Source organism: Phalacrocorax carbo, chromosome 7 (genome assembly GCF_963921805.1).
Source record: "Phalacrocorax carbo chromosome 7, bPhaCar2.1, whole genome shotgun sequence".
Classification (NCBI taxonomy): Eukaryota; Metazoa; Chordata; class Aves; order Suliformes; family Phalacrocoracidae; genus Phalacrocorax; species Phalacrocorax carbo.
Window position 1 is genome coordinate 9,823,118 of NC_087519.1, and position 17,504 is coordinate 9,840,621.

General features: G+C 43.2%; 1 protein-coding gene across 6 annotated transcripts in view; it reads left to right on the forward strand.

Moving 5' to 3' along the window:
• The first annotated feature begins 299 nt into the window (after positions 1-299).
• ZFAND6 (zinc finger AN1-type containing 6) overlaps positions 300-17,504 on the forward strand; it is a 38,066-nt gene continuing 20,861 nt past the window's right edge. Inside the window, exons 1-2 of one of the 6 annotated variants that reach the window (XM_064456255.1) lie at positions 300-376; positions 3,340-3,424. Coding sequence is in view for 1 of the 6 variants with exons in the window: in XM_064456250.1 (XP_064312320.1) it covers positions 7,712-7,713 (2 nt within the window). In the remaining 5 variants the exon portion in view is untranslated. Of the gene's footprint in view, positions 443-3,339; positions 3,425-7,571; positions 7,714-17,504 lie in introns of those variants that run through there. The other 5 variants (XM_064456252.1, XM_064456251.1, XM_064456253.1 and 2 more) reach the window with 5 other exon arrangements.

Consider the following 17,504-nt stretch of genomic DNA (forward strand, 5'->3'; position numbering starts at 1 on the left):
GCCGCCGCAGGCCCCTTCCCCCAGCCCGAAGTGCGAACAGCCCCTAGCGCCCGCCTCAGGCTCGCCCCCTCAGCCTGCCTGAGCTGGAGGGAGCCGCCCGCCCGCTCGCCCCCCGCCCGCTGACCCCGCTCCCACCCCTTCGTTCGCTTCAGGTCACTCGCGATGGGGGGGGAGAGAGGGAACACGGGACAGGCTGCTGTCCCTTTAAATAGCATTCTGTGGTTAACGTCGCCGCCGTCTCCTTGTAATAATTAGTCGCGGGCTGTAGCACCGCCTTCTCCTCCTCACGGCCTCCCTGCCTCGGCTCCGCCAATCAGCGCCCGGCCGCGTCACTCTGAGGGCAACGAAACACGGAGAAAGGGGAAAAAAAAGTTTGGTAAGGAGCGAGCGGGGCCAGGCGGGGCCGGGCGGCGGCGGCGGGACGCGGCGGGCCCGGAGGCAGGTGAGGGCAGCGCGGCCGTCCCGGGGGCCGGTGGGGCCGGGCAGGGCCGGCGGCCTCTCTCCGCGGCGGGGCGGATGGGGCGGTGGCCGCCCGCTGGCCCCGGGGGAGCGGTGGGGTCGCTTAGGGGGAGGGTTACCCCCCCCCACCCCCCCACTGACCCCCGCACCCGGCGGGTCGGGGGCTGCGGGGCGGCGGCGGGGCCGGGCCGGGCCCAGGGCCTCGGGGCTATTTTTCTCCCTTTTTTGGTCGTTCCTTCCTCCTTCTCCGCCCCCCCCCCCCCCCCCTCCCAGCGGGCAGCTCCTCGCTGCGTGCGCAGGAGCCATCCCAGGGCAGAGGTGTTTGTACTCGTGTCCTTGCGTGGAAGGGGAGAGGCAGCCTGCCGGCCCGCCGCCAGCCCTGCGCGCCCGGCCCCCTCTCCCCTCCTTCCCTGGCCTGGCAGTTATTCTGGTTCGGCTGGGAGAGGCCGGGGGCAGCGCCGGCAGGGTCGGCCTTCACGGCTGCCGTGGGGGTTTGGGCTCGCCCTGGCAGCGGGAGGGCTTCCCCGGCCGTCGGCTCGGTGTCGGGCCTTCCCCGGGCCGGGGCTGCCCGTGGCCGCCGCAGTGTGCGGATCCGCTCCTCGGAGAAGTTCGGTTTGGCTGGTTTGGGGACAGGAGTGTTTGGGAAGCAACATGCGGTCTGTGTTGTGGCACCCTTCCAGTTAAACCAAGGGTTTAAGCCTACACAGCCTGTCACCCTCTTGAGTTTCATTGTACGCAAAGTTCTTTTTGTTGTTGCTCTTGTTCACCGAGGAACCCTGTGAAATTTAACCAAACTCACCTCCCTCCAGGCTCTGCAGAAAGCCTGGAGCGATAGGTGAGGGGTGCGAACACCCACTTGCGTTTCCACAAGATCTTAGGATGGGGGGATCTTAAAAAATACAAAGCGCTAATTATCTTACTGCCAATAACAGCGGCAACAACAATGAAATACAGAAGCTTCCACCAAATGTGCTGATGTAATGTGGAGGCATTCGGCAAAAGAGATGGTAGTTCCTTCTCCCTCTGCGTGGACCGACTTAAAGCGGACTGTTGTGTTCTGAGGTCCATTCCCTGGATGTTTGTCTAGACTTGTCCTATAATAGATGTCATTGCATAAGAGTTACGGGGAGTAAAGAGCGTGCTGAGTTTCTTTCATTCTTCTAAGGATCTATGCTTACATCTTAATTGTGCCAAACTGTCTGTGTACACTGAAGAGAGAAGGCTGCAGCTTGGTAGGCTGCCCTATAAACTTTAGGGGGAAAAAAATAAAGAAGAAACTATTCTCTTCCTCCTCCGCCTTCCAAGCAAGTGATTTTGTTTGTCTGATGTCATCTGAAATAATTTCATTTACAGAGGGCTAATCGTCTTCTGAACTCTGGATGATGGGAACTCAACAATTGAGGAAGCAAATATGTCAATTCCTTCCTTAGTCTCTTTCCTGTCTCTCCTTTAACTTTTATAACTTTGCTCTTTGAATTTTGCATGATTTGTTTACCTAGTGCTGAGGTACCTACACCTGTTCTTTACACTAATTATCACCTACCTAGAACAAGGAGACTGGCTCTTTCCTGATCAGTCGTATATTTGTTCAAGCCAAAATAACAGTGTGTTTTGGGAGGACTTTTGTTCCTTATGATATTATCAAAGTCTATGACATATCAGTGGCATAATTCTTTGGATTTACTAGTTTCCACATAGAGAAGAGATTCTTCACTACTGAAGAAGCTATCTCCTGTATGTGTTTCATAGGATACCTCTTAAAATACTTCTTGTCTTGCAAAACTATGAATCATGTTAAAATAATAACAGATTAAAATAAATTTACTTCTTGACTAATCAGGTATTTATGGCAAATATGAACCACATTGTATGTTACGTAATACACTTTTAAGAGTGTGATCTAAGAATGTAAATTTACATTTCAGCTTCTTGTTACTTTATGGTCTGGGATGGCACATTCAAAACCTTACACAAACAGCTTGAAAGAGATAGTGGCAAGTTATCAGAAGGAGAGTAGCACTAACACAAACTTCTGAAAAGTTGCCACGGTTACAGATAAAGGTAATCCCTGTTTCTGTGAAAGTGTGTCCTTTTGTAACAGCTGTATTAATCAGTCTGATTTCTGAGAGAACTGCAAGTGTATGAACTTCTGGCTCCATTTTCTTGGCAGCTGATAGCTATGCAGCTAATTATTTTAAATACTGAATGGGCTATGACTTGCATTCAAGATACTTGATTTAAGCTACAAAGAATATTATAGACTACACATAAATGTACTTGGACCATGTTGAATTCAGTGGAAACTGTAGGTTACTTGTTTTTTTTTTTTTCACCTAAGAGATATCTGATGTCAAGGAAAAGTCTTATTTTAAAATGTCTCGATCCTTTCTCAAGGACCCTGACTGAAGCAAGTGACGTGGCCATCTATCACTGGGGGCCTCAGTGGTGCAGCTGTACAAGATAAAATTCCATGTCCTGATTTGGAAAACAAACAAAAAACCCCAAACCCCAGAAAACCCCACCAACCAGCCAACAAAAAGCCCCAAACCTAAACCCCAGAACCAAACCAACATGGCAACTGCTGAGAGTGCTTGAGACCTGTTATGGATGTGCAGCTTTATAGGCCAGGAAATGGTAAGGGGGGGAAAAGTGATTCTCTTAATGGCTTATTCCCTACAGAGAAGGAAGCATTTGGAATTGAACATGTGGATGAACTTCACTAAGTTCTCAGGGTAGCTAAGGTTTGGGTGGTTTGAGATAGCTGCTGAAACTTCCACAGGAATGTGTTTGTCTGGTGCATCTGTACTGCTGTCCAGACAACAGCCAGTCCTCTCTGATGAAGACCCAGTATTTACACATGCACCCTGTTGTTGTTTCCAGATTTGATTGTTGCAGTGCATCTTGGATTGAAAGCAGCAACAGAAATCTCAAAGTGCTTCAAGATTACTGAAATCTCATCAGTCAGGTATGTTCTCTCTATACTCCTAGAATAGCAAGTCGAAGTCTTTGTATGCAAGGGCCTCCTAGTTACTCCTAAGGATACTGAAGTTTCTAGGGCCTTGGTTTTTCATCAGTGACTTTATTCTCAGGGAGTAATATGCTGCTAAGAACTATGCAACTATGCATTGCTGGAGTTTTGTAGGAGATTGTTTTTGGTAGAGGTGTTTGTAGCAGAACAATGAGCCTTCAGTCAACATACGCTCTGAACTTGTTTTCATCTCGCCTATCCTGCCTGGAAATTCCAGGTACTTTTTCATAATTCTAAAACTAAAGTGAGGTTGGAAAGGAGCTATTGTTAATTGACTTTCTGGAGACTGCACACGTGTTTACTGAAGATTGTATAAGAATATGAAAAGGGATGTTTCTTTAATCACACAGGGATTTCCCCCCCATAGACATGGTCCTTGTGAATTTTATATTGAATAGGTTTGATAAAAAATGTTAATGTCTCAGAAACATTTCTCAAATGCCAAAGTTTTGAAATTCCAATACTAATGTACTTTTAGAATAGATATATTTGTGAAAATACGTTATAGAGCTAGGTTGTGAGAACTACTGTTTATAAACAGGATTGCAGCATCTGAAGGTGAGAAGGGGATGGGAAGCTAAATATTACTTTTATAGCTGTTTTTAATAATAAAAAAGCTAAAAGACAGAGCTGTAATTGTTTAAAAATAATAAGTAAAAAAATTCAGCACATGCTGTAGTGCTGACATAATTGACAACCAGAGGGTAAAGTCCTTTTCTACAATGCAAATTCAGTATGTGTACGCAGCAGTTCAGTTGCTTTGCTACTTATTAATGTGTGCAGAATCCAGGAGGTATTAATGAGTTTAAGACTGAAAAACAGGTGCAAAATTGTGAAGAAAGCTCCTGTGGTTCACACTGATCTGTTGGGAACTGGACAGCAAGTAACCATCTCTTTGTCTAATCCCTGAACAGCCATCACATGTAGCTTTTGATCGCTACTATTCTGGTCTCTGTTTGAACTGGTGACTTAAAGATGAAAGGCTCTGTTCTTGATCTCTTGAGCTGTCAAGTCCTCCAAACTTGCTGTCTTCTGTATGTGTAAGATTGTACAGAACAAATGGCCTTTTAGCTGTTCCATGATTACAATAGTCAAATGAGAGTCAGGTGCTTTCTCTTGTTACTGTCCTCAGTGCAAAGTTCAGCGGCAGCAAACTGAATCTTTTTTACACTGCTGTCAAAGCTCCCCTGTTTAATGTACTTGCAGCTGCAATCTGCTATTGTGTTTTTTTTTTTTCTGCATTGCTACAGATACTGTAGGAGTAGCAAAGGCATAACTTGAGCCTGGACCTTAAAATGGTGTCTCTCGTTTTCTCCAAAATGCGTGTGTTCACAGGGGAAAAGTGGTTTATGTGCAGAAACTGAGCTTGTAAATCAGGCTTTTTAATGTCCAGTTTCACTAGGTCTCCTTCAGCATGGGATAATTGAACAGCAGTTTTTATCTCCGTATTCCCAACATCTAGCTACAGATGTGTTTACCCATGATTTCTTGTTCAGTGAGGTAGGGTCAGCTGTGAACCTAGCTTCAATACCCCATTTCACAGACTTTTTGGAAGATCATCTACTTCTGTGAGGATAGCAAATTACTCTTGGGGCATTCTTAGCATGATAGTTTTGTGTTGTGTGGAGTCTTTTAGGTTTTAAATGAGGTAAGGTAAGCAAATCTAGGAGGTCACAGTGCTAAATGGAGGAGAATGTGCTTTGCCATTCCCCTTATGCTCTGGGTAAGCCATGCTCTTGCTTATCAGAAGCTGGCCAAACTTCTGCCAGATCAGTGACTCAGAGGCAGGTGGAAGGGTCTGATGAGTGCCAGAGCTGGGCTAAGGGAGTGAGCCAGACTGTGTGACTAGGAGGGGAAAGGTGGGGAGAAAAAGGGGTGAAACTTCTCCCTTGTAGTGATAAGGAGCTGCTAGTTGCCTGTGTAACAGAAGCATAAGCTGAAGTGTGGGATGTTTGATGATAAAAGTTATTTATCACCATTGTGGTTGTGAGGTGGCTAGAGTTCTGTGGTAGCACATAGAGCCGGAGAGTTTTGGTGTCATGGGTTTGGGAGTGTTTTCCTCCCCTTTTGAAAGTACCAAAATAATAACACCGACTTTGGGGTTGTCATGTCCTCTCCTAGCACTAGGCCGTTAGGTTGATAAGATTTGGACTTCTGTCGTTGTTTTTATAGGTCTAAAGTTAATGTGCTCTAAATTGAAGCTTTCCAAGATTGGTTACTGAGATACTTAGAGGACGCTTTACTGGTATGTTTTATTTGCATGAACTATGTTCTTGGTTTTGATTGCTTAGATAATGTTTGGTCAAAAAAGTGTAACGTAAGTGTGGCCTCACAGTTATCCTCAGGGGACCCGATTAACTTCTAGCAGGTACTGACACTTGCAGGGCTCTGAATTCAGGTGCAAGGGTTAAGGTTATTTCAGCTTATATTTTAGGTTCTGTGGGGGAAATTGTCCATCTTGTTAATTCCATTTTTGTAGTGTTTCATACTTACTAATTTACAACTGTATGAATTGCTGCTTTTCAGTCCTACTTGGATATGTGGTGTGATTACTCTAAAACAGAAGGTGACACAAAATGTGCTATTTGACTGGTTTAAGGAATTAAATGTCCTTCCTGAGGGTGATTTTTATGCTCTTTTTGGTGTATGTATCGCATCTCAAGGGAATACTTAGCTATAAGTATTCCCCTAGCGTTGGGTGGTATTTGCAGTAAAGCAGTATGCTAAACTTTCTTGGACTTGATTAATCTGCATTAGGAAAGTTAACAGAGATAACCCATGTTGTGGTATAGGCGGTAGGTGAAGTAGAGGAGGGCAGGCTGCTCCAACGCTGGCTAGAGGAAAGGCAGCAAGAACCAGAGGCAAGGAAGAGTTTCTTTTTTTTCCCCTACCCCTTCCACCCACACAGTACAAAAACAACCCAAATGTGCTTACACTGACAGGTGCTATATCTTCCTCTAGCTTAATATTTTTAGTTATTTTACACTAAACACAGGAAAATGCTTTATATAGGGCAACCTTGCTAACCAGATAAGTCTTGTGTAGCTATGGTGATACTTTGTGGGTGCAGGGGGGAACGCGGGATGCGTTCTGGCTCTTCCCTGTGTTGCTTGTTTGGAATGGGGCAAGGTTTTTCTCAAACGAGGTGTCGTATCTGCAGTTGTGAAATATTTATTGAGCCTTGTTTTGTTTTTACTCTGCTTGCATGTTCCAGGCTTTTCACTTGATAGATGTGTAGGGAGCTGCATCAGTGTTTACACTGAGGAAAAAGAAACACTTTTAATCTAAACGACGGGTTTTTGTCTAGTGCTAAGAGGAAGCTGTGCTGTGGGAAACGCGGTTGATTGTCAGAACGTGAACGGTATCTCGCAGATTTGTTGAGTCAAGTGAATCCTGAATATGCACGAAAAGTTTCTGGCAGAAGCGTTGGCACCTTGTGAGATGCAGCCAGTCACTTCCTGCGGAGCTCCCCTTCTGCTGACTCACGCTTTACATGGGTGGAAGAGCCCTTGCAACTGGCAGCCCGAGGTGCTTTTAGCCGGGGTCACTAACTTGTAGCGGGTGCCCAGCATCCCGGGGTGGCTCCAGCCGCTCTTAAAGAGCGGGTGGGCTCAGACCCCGCGTCCGGCTCTGCCCTGTAAGCAGAGCGAGCGGCCGCTGTGCAGCCGCAGCGGGGGGAGCACTCGCAGCCCGCCGGGACGCCCCCCTCTGCCCCCCGGTGCGCTGGGCAGGGCTGGGAGCCCGCAGGCACCCGTGCTGCCCGGAGGCTCGGCGGGGGGCTCAGAGGGGACGCCGCGAGCCGGCCGCCCGCTGCCGCTCCCGGGGGCGCTCGCTGGAGCTCGCTCGGGGCGACGCGTCGCCAAAGGTTGTAGTTTGTCACAGCCGGGAGCGGGGTCCTGTCCCTTTAAGAACCAGCTTGCCCAGGGTGTTCTAACCTGCCCAGCCTAACCTGCTAGCAAGGAAAAAGTTCTTTAAATAATGGATACGCCGCTCCGCCAATCGGGGAGCGGAATCTGGCTAGCGGGGCGGGGCTCCCAGGCGTTGACCAATAGGAGAGGGGGAGGCGGGGCTCCGCGTCCAGGCTAGGTTGCGCCGAAGTACAGCTTCAAGTGAAGTTAATCTGGGGTGAAGCAAACAGAAAATTGTGGAGATCTTGTTGGTAGGAATTTTCCGGTTCTAATCGCGTCGTGTGGCGTTATTTCGCCCTCTGGGGCAGTGAAGTTCATGTGCGTGGGGCTTTTTTTCATTGTTTCGTTTTCTAATGGTGGCAGAATATTAACATTTATGCAGGGAAGCAGAACAAAAGGGCTCTTTAGACAGGAAATAAGGTGTTGAGAGGCTCAAACTTGACCGAGTTTCTTTTGTCATCTGTTGGCTTACACGGGGTGGTTTTTTGCGTGGAAGGATCGAGTCGTTCCACCTTATATTATGGAGAAATGTTCATTCTAAAATAGCGAGGATAATGCCGCTGTTCTGGAGTTACACAATGTTACAGGAAGAGAGCTCGGCTTTTAACTCTAACTTCTCTGATTCTGATGAGATTTGAGCTAACTAATTATGACAGCTGCTATGGGATTATTCAGTGATAGCATTTGCTCCAAGTCATTTGTCTTAAATTGCCTTTTGTTGTATGACTGAAGACTGCTGTGCTGTTGTCTGTATGTTTGTTCATGATGAGATGAATGTCTCGCAGGTCTTTAGCGCTTAGAACAAAGATATGTAAAAATTATGTAAAACATTGCCATTTTTATCTTCTTTTTTAATCAGTTTTGCAGAGTATCTGGGTCTGTCAGAGCTCTGATTACAAACACAGGCAGGGAAATTAAGTGTTGTTGCCCTGTGTTGCAGCTACTACCCTTCCAGCCAAAAAAAACAAAAGGGAGGGGGATGGAGAAGATTTTTTTTTCTTTGGATTGGGTCAGAATCTCTTTTGAATCCTGTATTGTGCGATGATAGCAGGTGTTTTCTTTGAGGGAAGATTATTTTCAGTTTCTGTACTAGGTTTATCAGATATGGTATTTTTAGTGACACTTTCTGCATCTGAAAGGTCTTCAGGAACAGGAAAAGTATGATTTGCCATGGGTGGCATGGGATAGGGTGAGAGGGAGGAGAGCAGGAAGTGGGGAGAGTCAGGAAACAGGGAGTTTCTAATGAGAATTAGGGGCTTATTTTAATTGTTGTCCTTTCTGTATCTTTGACAAGTATGTTAGATGAGGCCACATACAGAACAATGCTTTCAGAATGGTGAATGTATTTTCTTACTTCCCTAAATATTTCCTGTTTTTTATGAAAACACTTGTGTCTGTATACAGCTGCTCCTGGGAATTGGAAAGAAATGCTCATGGCCCTAATACTTGTTGAGCCTAAGGAGTTTGGTGGGTGGGTTTTGTATAATCAGTCAAGATGATAGAAGAATGGATGTGAAAATTGACCAACAGTCTTCCAAATGACAGTGGAAAGCAATTGCATAGATCTTTACTGAATATAAACAAGTGTGATTATTAAAGTGTACCTCATTCTTTCAGGTTTACATTGAACCATTTTGTCTTCTCACAAAATGCTGGGAATGGATTACTTTATATATAATGTCAGTGTGTCATGACATGTTGGCATCTTGCCATGCTCCAGTGGCGTATAGGTCTGAATTACTAATTCAGTCTTGCGATCTGTTTTCATCTGTTTATAGCTTTTTTAAAAATGTAGTTGTATTTAATTGTATTTAAACCCTGGAAATACTACTTGGTCTTTTAGGTTGGAGGTGGGCCAAATCACGTGTATTGGGAGATATTTAAGACTGGGATATGTGAGTGTTTAAATACCTGGATTTTGATTAATTTCTTAACTTACAGGTGATACTAGGCCTAGACTGAGCGGCTAGATTAGATGTCTGGGGTGAGGGCAAGAAAAACATAGTTTGTTTGTAATTTCTATAAACTCATAATATGAGTATATGTATTAGAGTTGCTTAAACAAAAGGGAGCAAACTTAAGTATTTGTGTGCTAGTAAACACTATGTTTAGCCAAAAGCTGGTTTTGCTTAGAACAGGAAAAAAGCTGAATACATGAGGCAACTTGGTTCATATTGCTTGATGACTGAGAAGCCATTCTTCTTGGGTCCCCTCTGCCCCCCAACTTAGTTAGGAAAGACATATTATCTGGGACCAATTTTCCTGATTTATTCGACACAGAAGTGAAATGCTCAACTCTCTCACCACATGTATACAATTCTCATGCAGGCTGTTTGTAGAAAGCAAATCTGCCCTAAAGGATAAACATACCGCTTTGCTGGCACAGCTGTACAACTTCTGTATTCAGGCTACAGCAAATGTTTCTTGCCTGCATTCAAAGCCGTTGCTGGCAGGACCCGTGTTGTCCCCGCACGACGATTGGCTGTTCCAGCACTTCTTGTTCATAAAACCACCTCCTGCACATGCTCCATCTGCAGATCTTAAACACTGTGAATGTGTTGTGTGTTGTGGGATTTATGTGTCTGCTTCTTGTGCCAGGATGGAATATACATCTCTGATGTGAATAAGAAATTTTAAAAAGTGATTGTAAACCTGTGTACAAAATGCAGGACCAAATTTTATCTGCTGTGTTTATGAGGCAAAGGGGATCTGTGCTGTACAGTCCACTGGCTGCTGGTGGCACTTCCCAGTGGCGTGAAGTGTGTGGCCTACCACGTGCTGGGATGGTAGCCCCATGCTCTGGTTCTGTTTAATGCTACTTGGAGAAGGCTGTGGCCTCCCATGGAATGAGCTCTGTAAAACATGCCTGGAGCTTTAAGGAGGGCAGGCGTCCATCCTGCAAACGGTGACGTGGGCTTCAGATCCCTGCTCGTCAGTGCCCTCTGCTACGTGCAGGGGCCTCCTGCTGCCCTTCCAGCAGAGTGGTTGTGTGGGCACTGAAGGCAAAGTCAGCTAGGGCAACTTGAATTGTTTTAAATGAGTGGCTAGAGCCAACCCAACTGGCTCTCTTCCCCTCCTCTTCCTCCCCTATTTCCCAAGTCGTTTAGTGATCATTCCTGCTAATTGCTGTGTGCCCAAGGCAGAAGGGAGTGGGGGGGAGGAATAATGTCATTTTAGAGTTTCAGCTATATCCAAAAAGGGACATCTGCCCATAGTTTTAGATGTGGGGTTAGGCCTCTTCACTAGTTTGCTTGCAGTTTCTGGGAAAGACATGAAGGGGTGAGCTCACGAGCTGTTGATCATTACAACCATGCTGTTGCAGGGAAGATTGGTACTGGAGGGATAGACCTCTCTGGCAGATACAAGGACTCCTTGTGGAGACAGTTGGCCTCCTGTGGTGTGGAGCTCAGTCTGGGTGGGGCAGATGATCTGGCCAGTGATGTTTACGCTGTAATAAGGTTTTGTGAAAATAAGCAGTTAATTACACATGACGTACAAAGGAATAAAAATAGCTTGGATCTGTTCTTGCTTTAAAATCCATTTAACAGAGGCATGAAATGTTTGGGATTTTTAAACCTGCTTATTTTTTTACCTTTAGAAATATCAGGAACATTAAGTCCTTCCCTATTCTTGTTGGATGTCTCAGATGTGTCATAAGCTTCTCAGCCCTTAATTGAAGGGGTGGGGTGATATATTTTTAACAGATCCCTTCTTCCAACTGTGTTTATAGGGCTTTTGAGCTAAATAGAGATTAGCAGAAACAAAGCTTTGACAGTGCAAAAATTGTTTTTCCTTGATCAAGTTGTTGTCTTGCTCATTCTTCAGTTGTTGACAGAAACTGAGGTTTTTTCCTTCGAAAAGTAACTTTTTTGGCTATTAAATAATGCATTGAGATAAACCGAGTTAAGTCCTAACTTGATCCATCTTCTGCTCCAGTTAGATGAACTTAAGACAATCTTTTGAGTATTACTTAGACAAATGAACACTTGCATTTGAGTATTTCCTAAAAATAGCTCCTTTCTAGGCAGCAGCTTTATTAAACGACAGCTCTTCCTTTAACTGAATGGTTCAGCAGTCTTGCAGAAGCTGAAACTGTCTCCACACTGAAGACCAGCCCTGCTCAGCCATTCTGCCATGTCAGGATGTATTTGTATCACAGGACTCTAACCTTCAGGATATGGTATTTGTCAGTCTGAAAGGTAATAATCCTGTATCTGGAGAACAAAACTATAAACAGTGTGGCTGACTTGGCAGGCCCAAGCAACCACCTGAACCGTTTAACTAGCCCAGGTTTACGACAACACTGTATTGGTGTGTCCTGTGATTCATAATGCTAATGCATTTTTATCTGTGTGAAGGATTAGGGAAACAAATAAAAACTTAATAACCAAATTGGAGTGGGAGCTTAATAGCAGTATTTTTGAGGACAGAAGTGAGGTGCTTTCAGCTTGTTTAAACGTTTTGCATTTGATGTGTTTTTTTTTTTTAAACAAGGACTGAAGTTTTCACCATTAGCTTGAACAAGGTAGGAGGCTAGACAGTTTTTGTGTGTGCCATTGAATATAATTGGGCTGATGAAAGCAGAATGTTGCATGGGGAAGGCAGATATTTTCCACTTAAGGTTTTACATTGTATTTGGAGGTGAGAGGCAAGAGAGAACCACCCGTTCTGTGGGCAGTAATGTAGAATTTCTGTACCTAAATTGGACCTGTTCATGCCGCCTTAAACAAAAGGCTATCTCTGAGTTAGTGTCAGAAGAAAAGATTTAACTAGTTGTTGATCATGCTGTTCTTGAGGATGGGGTGGCAGGGGAGATACAAGACTGCGAAGAGGGATAAAGTGTTTCTCTACTACCCCCGTATGAATTTAAGATTTTTCTAACATCATATATAGAATCAAGGCCTTAGTGCAATGTAATATTATCATGTAGCAGAATGTTTTCTGCACAACAATGACCTTGCATTGGAATCTGCACTGTTACCAATGTAGGGGCAAAAGAAGAGGCTGTGTTTTGACTGTTATACTCAAACTTTTGGAGATTGTTCTTCCTGCACAGCTCCTTCAGAACCAAGTAAGAAGCTTATAAGGTAGCTTTTGTTGCTGATACAGGAGAGTTTTTCTAACTGAATTTCACCAGACTTCTATGTTGAGAGTTTGCTATTCAAATATTATGCTAGTATGACATACTGTTGGATATTGGTGTTAAGTCCTTGAATAAAGTAATTTTGTAGGTATTAATTAGAATTAGTTATCAAACAAATGTTATTGTCCTGGTGAAAAGTAACTAGAGAAGTAATTATTTTAGTGTTTTATGATACCAAAGCCATTTGATTACTAACTTGCAAGAAACAAAAAAGAAATTATAACTGTGGCAATATGGAAGGACTTACTTGGAACAACTTTTTAGGGAAGAGGCTTTAGAATTGCTCAACAGGATTGTGTTGAATATCAGTGTATCTTTATAGGACTTGTTTAAAGTATCCTGGGAGAGGAGGAAGGCAGCATTAGTAACAATAGGTAAAGGTAAGTGTATTATTAGTTTCATAACAAACAAATTGTCAGCTGAGTGTGACAAACTGTGCAGGGGCTGAGAGTAGTGCTGGGATCAAGAAGTATTTGATTTGTTGTGGACAGGACTGGCAGCTGTGCATAATTTTTTTTCCCCTTCCTAATAAGTCTAGTCAAACTTGACTTAGTGCTTGGATTGTGATTTTTAAGGCTCCTAAGCATATCACGGGAGTAATTGATGGGCATTAAAAATATTTTTTTTGAAAAAAAAAACCAAACCAAACAAACCACCAACTGAAAACCCTAATTTCACACTCTGGTCCCTTAATTGATTGTGTTGCCTTCCTGCATTTGCTTTTCTCTTACTTGGTATCTGTGAAATTTTTGACTGTTACCTACTGTCTCTCTTACTGCAAGAATTAGCTTGTTATTCTGCAAAGTCATAATGTGACTGTGACCCATGGTCTTAAGTTTATACTTAGTCATTCTGTATATAAATAAATCCCTGATTAGTTGTTACCTCCTTAGCCTTCTGTCTTCTACCTCAGACCCCCCACTGCACAATCAGAATGCTTGAAATATCAGTCTGCTCTGTTGAGGAATACCTCTGCCCTTGCTGCAGCCCTGACACCTTAATTTCTCAGACTGTCAAGGCCTGAGATGATGAATTTATTGAAACTTCTTTGTATGGCCTGATAGCTCTATGTGGTGAACTTGCACAGGGTTGCATATATAGCATAAAATGAGCATTGCAGCGTTGCTGTATTTATTCAAGCAGCATCAAATTATTTGTTAAAATTAAAGTCTTACTCTTGAAACTCAGGGTTATGGGTTAAAATTAGTGATTTTTAATGTGAGGGGTACTAATACTCTTCACCAGTAGTGTGGAGCTTTTTGTCTTCATAAAAGGAGTGTGAGACAAAAGAGATTTCTGGGAGGTGTTGTTAGGGCTTTGGGCTTTTGTTCTTCAAGCCAAAGCAAGGCTGTGGTACTTGTGGAATTACCCTGGTGTAATGCAGCAGCTGAAGCTGGGGAGCCTGCGAATACATCTTTAGGCCAAGCTGAAGGACATTGGTCTTGCTGATCTCCCCCCTCCCGTTTCTGACCTTTTGTTATGGAATAAGGGAATATATTGTGCTCTCTTTCCATTGTTTCCTGATGGAAGCCCTGTTGGCCCGTGTTTGTGAATGGAAGGGAACGACCATAGTGATAGACAGCCACACCTTGCTGACAGTTGAGACTCGTAACTTGTGAGCAGATTTTGTTCCCTTTTCATCCATTTTAAAGTGTGATACAGGCTTTAATATGCCAAGCAAAATAACTGGAGAGAGATCTGGCTTGCATTTTCTATGTTTGTCTAGTTCTCCTTTATATCATGAATCTTCCTTTCTTCAGAAAGTGCTGTTACTCTGTCATGTGTTGATCTGTTCTCTGGCAGAATACAATCACTATGGCAAGAGGATAAAGAGAAATCAGATGTACTTAAAGAGTTATAGTTTAAAATGCTTCTAAAAATGCAAATTTCTGTTAATGTGGCTTGAGGAGAAAGGGGGAATCCCATGGCACTGCTTGGCCCTTTTGGTTACAAGTCCTTCCCTTAAAGCCGTACATGGCTGTATTTTTCTGTGTAGAATTGTAAAAAGAACTCTGTACAAAGGTACTGCAGTAATAAAAGGGGAGACAGTGGCATCCAGCCATGCTATTTTTAGGCTATTGTGCTCTTAACTTGCTGATCTAAGTGTTCTGGACAGTAAGTGGGGGAGACATTGTACTAGAAATGCATGCTCACATAGCTGAATCTTGTCTAAAGCAAGAATGAATAGCAAACTTGGTTATCAGAAAGGCAGTTTACAGAGCTGTACCTGCAACAAGGTTGAATCAGAGTATTAGTAGGTAAAAAGGATGCCCTGGTGATTAAAGCATAATGTTTGCAGTGCAGACTTCTACTCAAAAGCTGTCAGCTCTGGCTTTCTCGTCAGTTGAGAAACTGAAATAAGTGCAGTCTGTTCTTTATGGGCTTAGGAAAGAAATATAAAAAACCCTCTTTTCTGTTCCATGATGGCAGTGGGAAAAATGCCAGTTGTCCTCAATCAAGTTTTCTTCCAATAGTTTTTAAGCTTTTCCTAAACAGTGTAATGACCTCTCCATCTGAGCAAGTGGTATAGTTTTGGAAACCTTCAGAAAGGAGTGTGTCTCATACTGGAAATTTCTAATAGTTCCTTAGCCCCATATCTATTAATCTGACACTATCTTGGATAATTAAGGCTGACACATGACACCCCTTAACTTAATTTTTGCTCTGATCTCTTGGTGATGTGTGCATTTTCCCTCGGCTTATACTAAGAGTTTGACTCTGATACTGACTAGGTAGTTTCACCTTCTTCCTACAGCACACTGTTAACCTTGACTTCTGTACAGAGCTGTACAGCTGTGCCATAGAGCAGGTACAAGAACCAATCCAAGCTTTTGAAAAATGAAGTCTTCAGGGTAGATCAGTTCAAGCATCTAAAGCCCCAAATTACCTTTATCATGAAACCATTGCATTAGATGAATATAAATATATATATATATAAATATATATTGGATGCGTGTATATTGGTTGCACTTGGATGTTTCTGACAGTGTAAGGTGACAACTGAGAGGAGACCAAGGAAAGATGCAGAACTTCAGTGTGACCAGCAGGTATATTCATATCTTTAGTGAAACTTGACAGTATGTTAAAGTAGATAAATATCAGTTGCCTGACATGGTGGCTGCTGATCAACTGTATATTCTTCTATGCTGCGTGCATAGACATCCAGTAACTTGTTTGGGATGATGTAACCTGGCTTCCCCAGTGATGGAAGTAATAAATAAGGGGGAAAAAAAAGAATCAAACCCAACAAACCCCCTTAGAATAGCATTAGGGTTAAAACAAAGCAGCACCTTTGAGTCCCTTGGCTAAATTTAAGTGCATTGCAAAAGATGAGGAATGCAGCTTTGCCACAGGGAACATCATACTTATACCTCTTCTGTCGAAAACTTGTCCTTAAATACCCTTTTTGTTTGGTCAGGCTTTAGCTTTAGGTTGAGTTTCCCATCAAACCACAGTAAGGGTATTGTATAATTTTGAACACTTAAATTAGACATAGTGCATAATTCTAAATAGAGCAACACAGCATGCATGATAATCACAATGTTCTTGGAAGTTGAGTTGAATTCAAGATGCCCTAGCCAGAAATGATGATGATAAGTTTTATTAACAGTTAGGAACCCTGATATTAGAGCAGGATCTCCCTTAGCATTAGGCCCATGTAGAACTATAGCATTACAAGCTAATTAAAATTCTACATAGTGCTGTTTACAAAAACAAATTATAATGTGCTTTGTGCTTACTGTCAGTTCTCAGCAACAGGTGCTTTGTTAACAAGAAGCTGTCTATTTTGGGAACTTGTGTTAAAGTAGCTTTTATCTCTTCTGGGTTTGATATGCTTAAAATAAGTGAAACTTATGCTGTATTGAGAGAAGATTACTTATTCACTGAAGCTCAAAAGAAGAGATTACTGTATCTATATCTATTCTTTCAGTAATTATATGGGTAATCTTGTAAGTGATTGAATCCTTCTTACAGATTATTTTTTCACCACTTTGTAAAGCCAAACCTGTTTTAATTACAGCATCAGAGACAAGTTCATGGAGTTGCCCTTCTGCATCCCTTGAACTTTGGTCTGGTACTTAAGAGAATGTAGAGAATTTTAGAATCTCCTGATTCTAATTGTATACAACCTCTGGTTTCTGAAATGGCCAACTGCAATATATGATGCCAAAGAAAGCAGAACGTAGCCTTGTCTTGTCTGTTTCAGACAAGCTTTCTGAGTTTTTAATAAAAATTTTAAAAGAAGGCATTTCTGTAATCTGATGGATTCCAAATAAACTCTAGATCTATATGGCTGTGTAGAAATATGGAGAGCAGCCTGAGGGTTCCTGCAGTCTTTGGCTGAAGCACCTTAATGTTAAAGTACAGCTATGAGGTAGCACAAATTCTAGAGAAAAGGTCTCCTCAAGCAATATCTGCAGCTAGTGCAGCTCCACACTGGTTCAGCTACACATGATGGAAACTGTGGTTTGTGTGAGTTGATGTAGCAGACTGCTGGCAAGCAATTACTGAGATGGTTTGATTTTTCTAATGGGTGTAACTTCTGAATTTTTATGCCTTTTGAGCAGAGACGCCAGAGCAAGCACTACCTAAAAGTATGCTCTTTTATTAGTAGTTGCATGTTCTATCACAAGTATAACTTCATGTAAGGTTTCTGTGGTAGCCTTGTAATAGACAGCCATCTTCCAAAAATGGACCTGCCTAGCCTGTCTCCCTCTAGCCTTAAATCTTGGGTGATCTGGGTAGGCTAAACTGAGTAAGTACAACCTCACATTTTGGGAGGACAAATGCTTTAGTCTCTCCTCTGGCTTCTGTATGGACGTACAGTCCTTTGGGTAGAACAGCACGACCAGTGAGGCAGCTGGCCAGCGTCCTCTCTGCATTCCTCAGATATGCCTCTTGGGCTTCTCTCACCATGACTCTCCCAGAGATACCAGTATAAAAATAGCTTTCTGAAACATGTGAC